The following is a 13,298-nucleotide window of genomic DNA, read 5'->3' as shown; positions in this document are numbered from 1 at the left end:
GTTGTTCCGAAGTGGGAACTGCTGTTAGGCACTGGTTTCCTGGAATCGACGACATCCGCGGCTTGGGTTGCTGGCACGGGGTCAAGTTTGGAATGACGGGGGACTTGTCATTCCAGGCCTGACAAGCCAAGACTGTGGAGGAAGGAAGCCGGCCTTGTCTCCGGGTCCCCAAAGCTGGTTTCCCTCCTCTGTGGACGGACAGAGACCGGCAGGTGGGGGAGGCCCCTTTGGCAGCCAGAGGGCCGCAGATCAGACGCTCGTGGGGACTGAGGCTCGTGAGTTCATTAGAGAACGTCAGCTGCTACAGCACCAGAGACCAGGCCTGGCCCTGTGACCCCCCATAACGCTGGGCACATTCATTCCTGCCACCCACCCGGGCCTGCTTCAGGCCGTGCACACCTGGGCTGGATCGGGGGTCCTGGTGCCCCACCCCCTGCTGGGTAGAAATCAGGCGGGAGAAGAGATGTAGCTTTCACGAGAGGGGGGTCCTTCTGCTGGCCCTGCTGAGTGTCACAGTACGTGTGACCTGCACCAAAGATGGGGTGTGAAGGGTCCTGGCCCGCTTCGATTCCTCCGGCATTGAGTGAGTCGGGGGGGCTGATCCCCACCACTATGCTGGGCACCAGGGGAAGCAAAGGAATTTTCCTAAAGGAGGTGACCTCCTCCTGCTGGACAAATCCTGTTCCAGAGAACTCAGAGAAACTGAAGGGAGGACGCGGGGACGGGGCTCCCAGAGCTCGAGTTGGGAGCACTTCTAAACCAAAGGGGACACTCGTTATCCTCTCTATAATCGTAACTAAATGATGGGCGAGGACTAATTTAATAGTTACAACAAGCTGAAGAGACAGGTAAGGGTTAACCTACCTTCAGAGAAGAGGTTCGGGTTGTCCAGATCCCTACTCTCGAGAGCAGTGTCCTAGCTTCTCCCCATGGAGTTTTCCATGAGCCACAGGTCTGTGGTTATTATATTCGGTCTTCTGACTTGTGGCTCATTATTTTTACCCATTTGTCCTGTCATCCAGAAACTGGGCTCTGACAAGATATACTGGGTCATAGTTTAGGTCCAGCTGGCACTGGACGGGTCTGGGTGGGAGAAGAGTGCTCAGTACGATCGTGCTGTGTGTGAGAGTTTAACTCAGGGCAGTAGAGGGGTTGTTAACAGCAAGGACGGCCTCCTGCCACCTACAGAATTCTAGTAGTATATGTGCTGATTACTTCTACGTCCACCTTTCCTGCAGTCACAGATTTATGTGAGTCTGACCTGTTGGTAAGATGGCAAGAAAACAAGGGACTGGGGAGTTGGAGAGATGAAAGTAAAATGAGTGACAGAATAAGAGTAGGGCACCTACGATGCAGCCTTCACGTAAGTGAGTAGAGATGCAGACACAAAGGAGCTGAGAAGTGTTTAAGAAACGCCTGGGACCAGGGTCTGCCAGGGACAAAGTCTAGATGATCGTCCAAAGGCCCTTTATTCTGCCACGAAGCAAAACAAATATGAGTGCTTCCTTGCAACTGCAGGGGAGGGAGGGCTTGAAAAGATTATTCTAGTAAGAGAAAGATAAACAGAAATTAAATACCCACTCCCCGTGTTTGTAAAGCGAGACCACTGAGCGTCTGGCTTGTGAGTGGTCTGCATCTGGAGGGTCAGTGAGGATATTCCGTGTTTACAGAGAGGTGTACACATGCGCCGTCGTAGGGAATCACCAGGAGTCTCTGAGCCATGGCTTCCATCCACTCGTGTCCCCAAACAGCCGCGCAGCTCAGAGGAAGGACCGCGCGCTTGTGAGACCCGCTGCCCTTACACGCTTGCTTTCTGTTTCAGGCTGGAACCCGCCCAGTTTTGGTCCCTTCAAGACTCTGCCACAGCCTCTATCACACATCTGTTTTTCTCGAAGAAAAAAAATACAATAAAAATGTTTTACTCTTTTACACTGTATAATTGTAAGAAATAGTGTGTGTTATTTGTGAACGCATGGTCTGCCATTTCTGTACAGTTTGGAGATATTTTCGAATGAAACATAAAAGATGTCAACGATAAAATCAAGAGAGTGAGTATTTTTATACCAAACATTTTAAGTATGACAGGATGGATGATCTTACACTGGGTTGGATCACAGATTTTGTGCTTGACTTTTGAATGCTTGTAATTTAAAATATCTATTTTTTTCCTTTAAAAGAAGCTGCATGTTTTTAAATATTATCAAAATTTCCAGAATCATATGGTGAATGTATAGAAATCTGTTTACCTGGCCTGAGTCCAGGGTCCATGAGTAACGCGGCATTAGATGTTTGTTAGAACCGCTAGTGCAGTGCTCGGGGTTTACTCCCAGGTCTAGTAGGACACCCTGCAAGACAATCAAAGCCTCCAGGAGCTTCTGTCTTAACGGCGGCAGGTTCCCAGCTGGGCAAAGCAGCCTTTCCTTGGTGCACATTCCTCACCAGAGTGCACCCTTAGAAAAGCCCGGCAGCTCCAGAGGTGACTATACATAAATTGTGGGCCAAGTGTTGGGTTTTGCCGTTTTCTTATGTTTTTCTTCTACCAGCACGCTCCTGTGTGCACCCAGCTGACGCACGACTCCCCCCGTGAACGTGCTGAGTCTAAGGGGAAGCCTTGGCCCGGGAGGCCATCCCTGGCCCAGGAGGCAGCCGCCTTTGCCCGGCCCACCTGGCTGCAGTGGGCTGCTCCCATCTCCCAAGTGATTTTGCAAAACATGGGTAGAACTGAGCTGGTGTTCCTGAGCCTTGGCAGCAGCAGGCCAGACACACCACTTAAAACATGATCTTGAATCCCACGTGCTCACCGTGACACTACCTGCCCCATCGGCCCAGTGGCGTCTGGAATGCGTACTCGTCAGCTTGCTTCAAGACTCCGTCAAAGCCAGAGAGTCGGTCTTGCGTGGTAAGCTGACACTTCCAGGGTGTGTGACAGCTCACTCTCCCCCTTGTTGGAGAAGAGCCGGGTGTAAGAATATATGGACCTAAGAATTTTTAACTGCTGATATAGCTACACATGACCACAAGCTTTCTTACCGGTCTGCTCACGTTGTGCTGAAGACTTCGATGTTTTGATGACTAATATACATGGTTGGTGTCAGATTTTCTAGTTTCATTATTTTCCATTAGAAGTAAAGAGATCAAGAAGCTTTTAAAGGTCATCACAAAAAAAAGCAAAAGGAGCCAGGGGTGAGGGGCGCTCACCCTCCGATAAGTGACAGGAAGGAACGTCCCTGCCACACCCAAGCCCTGCTTAGGCCTTCAGCGCCGCCTGGTTCGTGGTGACAGTTCTGTACTCTTGTTTCTAAGGAAAACAGCAACTTCCACACAGTCTATTATGCTTTTATAAACTGTTTAAAGGTACTTTTCTATTGTCATTTTTAAGAATAAAGTGTTAATTCCAGCTGTCACACCACTGCTTGGCATATTCCTTTTTGTAAGACCAACCCAGTGCATCCACACTGCAGACCAGGCAGCGGCGTTTTTGCTCCCATTTTCAGGTCTGGACAGAGCTAAGCACTGGCCCTGGAGCCCAGGACAGAGGGGCTAAGGGAAGAAGGGGCAGGGACGGGAGGGCCTGGAAAACCCACGCAAAGGCTCTGCTGGGGGAGCCCGCTAACTGACAGACGCGGCGGCCTTGACCAGAGCCTCCCGACCCACAGCAGGGTCGCCGGGGAGATTCACACGCCTTTCGTGATGCCTTTTACTGCACTCAGCAGACCCCACATCCTCCTCAGGCTACAAAGCTTTAGCTCAGGCCTATCTGAAATCTGTTTTTGCGGTTTTCTACTGACTTAGAGTAAGAAATATTAAGTGAGAAGCCAGGCCTTGATAGCCAAGACCATAAAGTGCTTTATATAAATATATTCTCACCAACTCCTCTTCCCCCAAAAGGCGGAGGGGGCCATAGCGCTCAATTCCAACTAATGGCAACCACCACGAGCAACTATTAGTCTCGCTGGGCACTGATGTTATTGGTTCTGTGGTTTGGATCTCACGTTCTTTTTACAGAAAAGACCAGCCACCAAAAGTGGGTCCCAGTCACAGCCTTCCAGTACCCTGGGGCCAGGGATGAAGGCAGAAAATGACCACACAGCTCTGCCGCCCAGCCCAGGCTCTGCAGGCCACATCTGACATGGCTCCGGGATCATGGCTCTGGGATAGGCTTAATGGTGTGCTTTGCCTTCGGCCCATCTGGGACCTTCCAACTCCAAGGCACCAGAGACGGGCCAGGCAGCCTAGGAATTGAGGGCGCCTCCCCCAGAAGGGCCGAACACAGTCACTGCCATAGGTTTTTGCACAAAGGGCCTTGGGATGGATGAGTGAGTGCCTGGGTCACCACGGCTGTGCAAGTGACAAGTCTGGACAGTACGTACCTGTCTAGCATGAGCTCCAGACACAACCCCACTTGAACACTTGAACACCAGCTTCATTTTGTGTCACTCCACTGAGCACAAACACTGGAATTGGGAATTTGCGATAAGAAAAGGGCAGGTCTGTCTGCTTGCTTCTGCGCATAATGTCCCAGTCTGTAGAATCCAGCAAGATAAACTAAGCCATCCGTTGTTACCAAGTAAACCCTCCATTGGGAGGGAAGATGTGCCGCTTAGAACACAGGACTCATGTCATAAAACTGGCATTAAGTACTGAAATTAAGTACTATGCTTTCTACCTCTATAACAAAATTACAAATTAAAGGAATCTGGAAAAGAACCTTAAAACTTGCAAAATGAAAGTTACAGTATAATCAGTCATACATACAGGCTTCAAATTCCCAGTACCTGAATACACGTCCAGACCTACTTTCACAGGAGAAGAATGGCCGGACACCCCAAGAACTCTTGGTGTCTGTGTCACGGTGACATACAGGAATCAACTAGCTATTTCTGAGTGCTTTGGGCAAGGCATGCTTAGCTCAAGGAATACAAGCAGACTTCCTACTGTATCCCCCATCTATCACTGGGACGTCCAACTGTTAGGTGAAAAGTGCATTCTTACCCAGTGTGAAGAGAGTTTTCAGCACGCAGTTGCTTGCTCTCTCACTCTTCCAGTGTCACCCCCGTTCTATCACACCTCCTCATGACATCAAACAACTGGACAACATTCTGAGAAGGCAGAAGAGTATGTTACTAGTGATGTGTTATCTGAAATGTTGGTCCTCAAAACGCCTACACCGAAACGCGTGACTGTGACGCTGAAAAGCCATACGGAGTCAGCTAGCGGATAAGGCCCTCTAGACAGGAAAACACTTAACTGCCACAGTGAAGCTCTGGCTACTGCTGCAGAACGTCCTGGATGGTGCCCAACTCCCCCAGACTGGCATGGCTCTAACCACCCCAAGCCCCCAGATGCCAATATGCCGTGAGAAACCTTCCTCAGGTGCTGCTTCACCAGGGCTTCCACAGTACAAACCATACTTCCCTGCTTTATGAGGGGGAAAGGGCCCTGTGCCCACGAACCGTAACAACATGCCCGTAACTCAAGACCCAGGGAAGCCTTCCGCTCCCCACTGCTCACACCCATCTCTCACTTGAAGTGAAACTCTCTCACCGTGCTAATTAACAATAAATTAGGGCTTCCCTGGTGGCACAGTGGTTGAGAATCTGCCTGCCAATGCAGGGGACACGGGTTCGAGCCCTGGTCTGGGAAGATCCCACATGCCGCGGAGCCAACTAGACCCACGAGCCACAACTACTGAGGCTGCGCGTCTGGAGCCTGTGCTCCACAACAAGAGAGGCCGCGATAGTGAGAGGCCCGCGCACCGCGATGAAGAGTGGCCCCCGCTCGCCGCAACTAGAGAAAGCCCTCACACAGAAATGAAGACCCAACACAGCCAAAAATAATAAATAAATAAAAATTTTTAAAAAAATAGAAATTTAATTAGGCTAGATTAAATTAAACCCAAACTTCTCTTCTGAGCAAAAAGACACACCTACATGGAACAGGAAATGATGCTCAGGTTAAAATATTTACCTGGACAAAAGATCACTTTTCCCCTAACACTAGAACACAGAAAAGTCCAAAATCTCATGACAGTCAAGTGCAAGGTAAACCTGACTTTGGTGTTTCTGAAGCTGATCCTGCCAAGGTCAGGCTATGATTTACAGCAGTCTCTCCTATTAGTATCCTTCTGTGTTTTTACTTATATTTTTAAAATATTAAGGTAAGTCTGCACTGAACATCCTTTAACCCCTGCAAAGTTCTGGGTGGCTGAAAGTCACTGGGTTCTCACAGGGTCTTGAGACCACATGGTTTGAGTCACAGGAAGGTGCTGGCCCATCTCCAAACCAGGAGAGCTGGACAAGTGCTACAGGCCTAACTGTCCAAAGGGCCCATGGCAGCAGCCTTGCCACTTCGCCTGAGAGCACCAGCACATCTCTAACGGAAATCCCATTATGAAGGAAAATGTGCTTTTGCTTTTTGAACTATGGCCAGAAGGAAGGTCGACAGCACAATGCCAGGGCCTATTCTAGCTCTGTGTTTCCAAAGTGCTCATTCAACATGACGCTCACAGGACAGGGACAGGGGTTCCAAAGTCCAGTTAATCTGAGAAGTGGTTTCCAAGAGGTCCTTGGGCCTCCCCCACCCTCTGCTCCCCACAGAACATCTAAGTCTCTCAGAACAAGCCCAAAAAACACACCCGAGGAGAGGATGGACTGTCCTACGTGAAGCCCTGAGGGCGGCAACACATGATACAGGTCATCACGCTGTCTCCACACACAGCACCCCAGCCTCGCTACACAGCAACAGTGCTGGACCCAGCTTGTTAAGAACAGTCAATAAAACCTTTAAAAAAACAAAATCATCTTCCCCATAAATAAATCATTTTTGCAAGTAAGAACAGTAGCTAGAAGGAAGAGGGGACACCAAGTCTCATTTTCTATGCCTCAGAAAACCATTGTTAGCTGATACGAACTGGGGAACTTATAAATCCAAATGCCCTATTCCCACAACCAAAACGTTTTTTCTGCTAGTGACTTCAGTCAGCTCACAAAAGAACCAAGGGCTGTATGTCTGCAGTGCCCTTGCTACAAACAATGGAACGGGAAGTAGCTGCACTGCCTTCTCCCTGAGACTCTGCTCCACACGTATCAAGTGCTCCTCCGTCCCCCGAGTCCCACCATCATCTCGCCACACTTACAGGATGTAACAGCAACAGTCAAATGTCATTTTTTACACTTTTGGGCTCAAATATATTTCTTTTAGCTATCCCCTAAAAGCCTCGGCTTATGGTGATGAATTATAGATCAAATGCACTACAGACTGTCTTAAACTTTTAACACACCCAGACACGCCCATTCCAACTTCCTTCTGTTAAACAGGCCACAGACCCAGCAGAAACGGGCAGAGGTGAGAACGTGACTTTGACTTTAACTTGAATCTCTGGTGGATATGTTTCTAGGTGCCCAGAAGAACTGATAAAGAACTTCTTTCTTTTTATTACAACCCTCAAACACAACTGGGTTCCTATCACAATTTTCCACAAAGACTATATCCCTCCCCACATGTCAAAACAGCCAGAAAACAATTAAAAAAATGGAAACAGTAAAGTCCTCACCTAACAATAATTACTTTAAACATAAGTGGATTAAATCCTCCAATCAAAATACCCAGAACTGCTGAATGGATTAAAAAAACCAAGATCCAATGATATGCTGCCTATCAGAGACTCACTTCAGCTTTAAAGACACAGACTGAGAGCAAAGGGAATAGACATTTCAGGCAAATGGTATTCAAAAGAAAAGCAGGCATGGCTATACTTATGTAAGACAAAATAGACTTTAAGAATGGTAAAAAGAGACAAGGTCATTATGTAATGATAAAAGGATCAATCAATCAAGAATATATAACAATCGTTGGAAATTCCCTGGCAGTCCTGTGGTTAGGACCTGGCGCTTTCACTGCCAGGACCCAGATTCATTCCCTGGCCAGGGACCTAAGATCCTGCAAGCCATGTGGTACAGCCGAAAAACAACAAAAAAAAGAATACATAACAATTGTAAATATTTATGCACCCAATCAGAGCACCCAAATATATAAGCAAAAACTAATAGAGCTAAAAGGAGAAATAACCTACAATAAAAGTTGGGGACTTTAATATCCCACTCTCTACAATAGACAGATCATCCAGACAGAGGATCAGTAAGGAAACAGAGGATTTGAACAACACTAGAGACTAAATGTACCTAATAGACATATACAGTTGACTCTTGAACTGCATGGGTCCACTTATATGTGGATTTTTTTTTTTCAATAAATACACACTACAGTACTATACAATTCATGGTTGGTTGAAACCACAGATACAAGGGCCAACTGTAAAGTTACATGCAGAATTTTGACTGTGTGGGGCTTCCACACCCCTATCCCCCATGTTTTTCAAAGGTCAACTGTACAGAACATTCTACCCAACAACAAAATAGGCATTCTTCTCAAGCACACATGGAATATATTCTATGATAGACCATATGTCAGGCCACAAAACAAGTCTTAGCAAATACAAAAAGACTGAAATCATACCAAGTATCTTCTCCAACCAGATGGGATGAAACTAGAAATAATAAAAGGAGGAAAACTGGAAAATTCCTGAACATATGAAAATTAAATAATGCTCACCTGAACAACCAATGGATCAAAAACGAAATTAAAGGAGAAATTTAAAAGTATCTTGAGACAAATGAAAATGGAAACACAACACACCAAAACTTATGGGATACAGCAAAAGCAGTTTGAAGAAGGAAGTTCATAGCAATAAACACCTACATTAAGAAACAAGAAAGATCTCAAATAAACACCTTAACTCTACACCTTTAGGAAATAGAAAAAGAACAAACTGAGCCCAAAGTTAGCAGAAGGAAGGAAATAAAAAAGACTAGAACAGAAATAAATAAAACAAAAACAGTAGAAAAGATTAACCAAACTAAGACTTGGTTTTTTGAAGAGATAAACAAAACTGATAAACCTCTAGCTACACTAAGGAAAAGAGAGAATCCAAATCAACAAAACTATAAACAAAAAAAGGAGACATTACAAGTGATACACAAAGAATCATAAACAGCTACTATGAACAACTATATACAACAAACCAGACAACCTAGAAGAAATGGAAAAATTATTAGGAACATATAACCTACCAAGACCAAATCAGAAGAAATAGAAAATCTGAAAATACCAATTGCTAGAAACAATCAGTAATCAAAAATCTTCCAACAGGGACTTCCCTGGTGGTCCAGTGGCTAAGACCCCATGCTCCCAATGCAGGGGGCCCAGGTTCAATCCCTGGTCAGAGAACTAGATCCCACATGCTGCAATTAAAGATCCCGCACACCGCAACTAAGACCCGGTGTAGCCAAATAAATAAATTAAAAAAAAAAAAAAATCTTCCAACAAAGAAAAGCCCAGGCCCAGATGGCTTCACAGAGGAACTTCACCAAACATTTAAAGAAGAGTTCATGCCAATCCTTCTCAAACTCTTCCAAAAAAATGAAGAGGAAGGAACATTCCTAAACTCATTTTATAAGGCTAGCATTACCCTAATATCAAAGCCAAAAAAGTACACTACCAGAAAAGAAAACTAAAGGTCCATATCCCTGATGAATATAGATGCAAAACTTCTCAATAAAATACTAGCAAACTGAATTCAGCAGTACATTAAAAAGATCATTCACCATCATCAAGTAAGATTTATCCTTGGGATGCAAGAATGGTTCAACATACATAAATCAATTTGGTACGTCACATTAACAGAATGAAAGAAAAAAATCGTATGATCATCTCAAAAGATGCAGAAAAAGCTTTCCAAAAAATTCAACATCCATTCATGATAAAACACTCTTAACAAATTAGGTACAGAAGGAACATATCTTAACATAATAAAGGACATATATGATAAGTCCACAGCTAAATGGTGATGGGAGAACTGGACATTCACATGTACAAGTATGAAACTAGACCCCTAACTTACACCACTCACAGAAATTAAATCAGAGTGGACTAAAGACTTAAATGTAAGACCAAAATGCCTATAACTCCTAGAAGAAAACACAGGAAAAAAGCTCCTTGACATGAGTCTTGGCAATAAACTTTTGGATACAACTAAAGCACAAGCAACAAAATCGCAAATAGACAAGTAGGACTATATCAAACTACAAAGCTTCTGAACATCAAAAGAAATAATCAAAAAATGAAAAGAATCTATGGAATTGGAGAAAATATTTGCAAACCATTTATCTTATGATAAGAGGGTTACTATCCAAAATATATAAAGAACTCATACAACTCAATAACAAAAAAATAAATAAAAAATAAGCCAATTAAAAGATGGACAGGGCTTCCCTGGTGGCACAGTGGTTAAGAATCTGCCTGCCAATGCAGGGGACACGGGTTCGAGCCCCTGGTCTGGGAGGATCCCACATGCCGCGGAGCAACTAAGCCCGTGAGCCACAACTACTGAGCCTGCGCGTCTGGAGCCTGTGCTCTGCAACGCGAGAGACCGCAACAGTGAGAGGCCCCCACTCGCCACAGCTGGAGAAAGCCCTCGCACAGAAACGAAGATCCAACACAGCCAAAAATTACTTAATTAATTTTTTTAAAAAACCACCATACTATACATAGCACTTTAAAAAAAAAAAAAAAAAAAAAAGATGGACAAAGGACCCAAATAGACCTTCATCCAAGTAAGATACACAAATGACCAACAGGTACCTGAAAAAATGCTCAACATCACTAATCATTAGTGATGCAAATCAAAAGCACAATAAGCTATCACCTCACACCTGTCAGAATGGGTAGTATCAAAAAGACAAGAGATAACAAGTGCTGGTGAAGATGTAGAGAAAATGGAATCCTTGCACACTGTTGATGGGGTTGTAAACTGGTACAGCCACTGTGGGCAGAAGTTCCTCCAAAAGTTAACAGAGACTACCATATGATATTGCAATTTTACTTCTGGGAATATATTCGAAGGAAACAAAAACACTAAGTCAAAAAAGAGATATCTGAACCCCCATGTTCACAGCAGCATTATTTAGAATAACCAAGACGTGTTCCCCATTGTTCCCTAGTGGATGAATGGATACACGCAGATATATATACACACACACACACCAGAACCTTATTCAGCCATAAAAAAGGAGGAAATCCTGTCACTTGCAACAACGTGGATGGACCTTAATGGCATTATGCTAAGTGAGTAAGTCATACAGAGTAAGCAAATACCAAATGATCTCATTTATATGTAGATTCTTAAAAAAAAAACCTCACAGAAAAAGATCAGATTTGTGGTTACCAGAGGTGTGGGCCAGGGTGAGGGGAAATTGGACAAAGGTGGTCAAAAGGTACAAACTTCCAGTTTTAAGATACATAGGTACTAGGGATGTAATGTACAGCAAGAGGACTACAGATAGCACTGCTGTATGATACATGTGAAAATTGTTAAAAGTAAATCCTAAGGAGTTCTCATCACTTGTTTTTGGTATCTATATGAAATGAGTGACATTAAACTTACTGTGGTGATCATTTTATGATGTATGTAAGTCAAATCTTATGCTGTGCATCTTAAACTTACACAGTGCTATATGTCAACTGTATCTCAATAAAACTGGCGGGAGTGGGTATGTATAGACCAGAAAAAGTAGGTATACTTGGAGATAAGCCAGCTCCAGATTTTTTTTTTTAAAAAAAGAGAACTAGTTTATGCCATAAAATATTAAAGCTCTTCCTTACTAGCAAAAATCCTCTACAAAGCAAGACAGATTGAGTTTCCCATTTTCTAAATTATCCTGAAGAGTCTCAGTTTTACATCTTCTCATGCCATATTTTGGGGCTTGGATATAAGAAAGAGGTAAGATGACACTGAAATAGGATGACACTGAAAATGGATGAGAAGTAAACAAAAAGGATAAAAACTAAAACAGCAAAAAGGCTCCCTGTCATCTGCACAAAGTACTTACTGCTTTGGGCTATCATCATACCTTTTTTGAGAACACCAAACCTTGCTTTTATAATCTACTACAATGTGATATGAGAACCATAACAATCACCCCAAAGGGCCACCACAGACCATAAAACACGCGCAGATAAGGAAAATGGGTAGTTTACCATAGAATGATGGAATGACCACAGATTTCCCCAAAAGTCACCACAACTCTTAACCCACATGTGTGACAGCAGCTCTCCTGAGCTCAGCCAGTGATTGGGAGATGGAGTCTCTGAAAGAAGAACCTCAGGGCCAAGCCCCATCAGGGCTGGGACACAGTCATGTCTTCATCCTTGCTGGAGATGGCATGAGAACATGACTTGTGAAATCCAAGAGGCTAAATACTGATTTATCCTTTTAAAAGCATACATTAAAAAATCACATGTGGTGTACCTTTACTGCTTCACCTGCTACCAAGAGGCACACCTTGGGTTCCAACTGTGAAACCCACACGCTCAGCAACGCAGCCCAGACCTCAGTCTCCGACGCATTCCAGACACCACCTGTGGGACTCAAAGACGAGCTGCCACCCGTCACTGCCAAGAATGGAAAGAAGCAAACTGAGCTCACTGACACCTCAGAGCTCCTTCTACAACGATTTTATTATAAATATGCTCTTTTGGAATAAACAAATACTGCATTCAAGACTATCGGCAAACTTGTTCTAAGGTAATGAAAGGGAAAATGGAACCAGGAACCACTTAGAAGTAGAGATAAATAGCAAAGATACCTGCATGCCATGCTGAGCGCCTTTCCCCCAAGAAGTAACAGGAGGTTAACAGGGGACATAACATTTCTCATTAGCCCATTAATGAAAATAAGCTTCGAGTTCGGTAATTTGCACTAGTTCTGTAAACTGAACTGCTCCTGTCCTTGGTCCTAAGAAGTAGAATGGGAAGACGGTCAGTCTTCAGATCCCAGCGTCAACAAGGAAGATCTTGACTTTGTAACTCTGCTCTCAGACAAAACTGTTCACTACTTGCCAGGAGTGATGTCAGAGTAGTCCTTCAGCACCCCGGCCAAGTGCTCATTGTGAGTTTTAAACCGTCGCTTTTTCTGTGAAGCTGGCTTTTTCCTTCTCTGAATAGGAGCCTACAGGAAAAGGTAAAGACAGTTAGAAACAACGGCTACTCAGAGCGGTAATATGGGGAGGATTTACAAAAGATGCCCCAGAAACCAGCAGCAAAGAGATGCAGGGTTTGTGACCTTTTTTCTGTTCTGCAGCCCAGCCTCACACACGCCAATCCACACCATCCTGGTTCAAAAACACAAACCAGGGCTTTCTGTTACAGTGAAGTGCATACCTCCACCTGGAATAAATGGGCTG

The 13,298-nt window shown here is 44.5% G+C and overlaps 2 protein-coding genes across 3 annotated transcripts in view; one reads left to right on the top strand and one right to left on the bottom strand.

Moving 5' to 3' along the window:
• Positions 1–3,406, top strand: part of RBPMS (RNA binding protein, mRNA processing factor) — a 187,871-nt gene extending 184,465 nt beyond the window's left edge. For both annotated transcript variants that reach the window (XM_082444697.1, XM_082444695.1), the window contains one exon: positions 1,823–3,406. The gene's annotated coding sequence lies outside the window, so the exon portion shown is untranslated. The remainder of the gene's footprint in view (positions 1–1,822) is intronic.
• Positions 3,407–12,554: 9,148 nt separating this feature from the next.
• Positions 12,555–13,298, bottom strand: part of GTF2E2 (general transcription factor IIE subunit 2) — a 62,551-nt gene continuing 61,807 nt past the window's right edge. Inside the window, exon 8 of the mRNA XM_082444685.1 lies at positions 12,555–13,063. Within this exon, the coding sequence (XP_082300811.1) occupies positions 12,947–13,063 (117 nt within the window). The 3' untranslated portion in view covers positions 12,555–12,946. The remainder of the gene's footprint in view (positions 13,064–13,298) is intronic.

This window comes from Balaenoptera physalus, assembly GCF_965194825.1.
Source record: "Balaenoptera physalus genome assembly, chromosome: 21".
In the NCBI taxonomy this organism is placed as follows: Eukaryota; Metazoa; Chordata; class Mammalia; order Artiodactyla; family Balaenopteridae; genus Balaenoptera; species Balaenoptera physalus.
The sequence above is the reverse complement of the archived record's forward strand: the minus strand, read 5'-3'. Positions and strand labels throughout refer to the sequence as shown.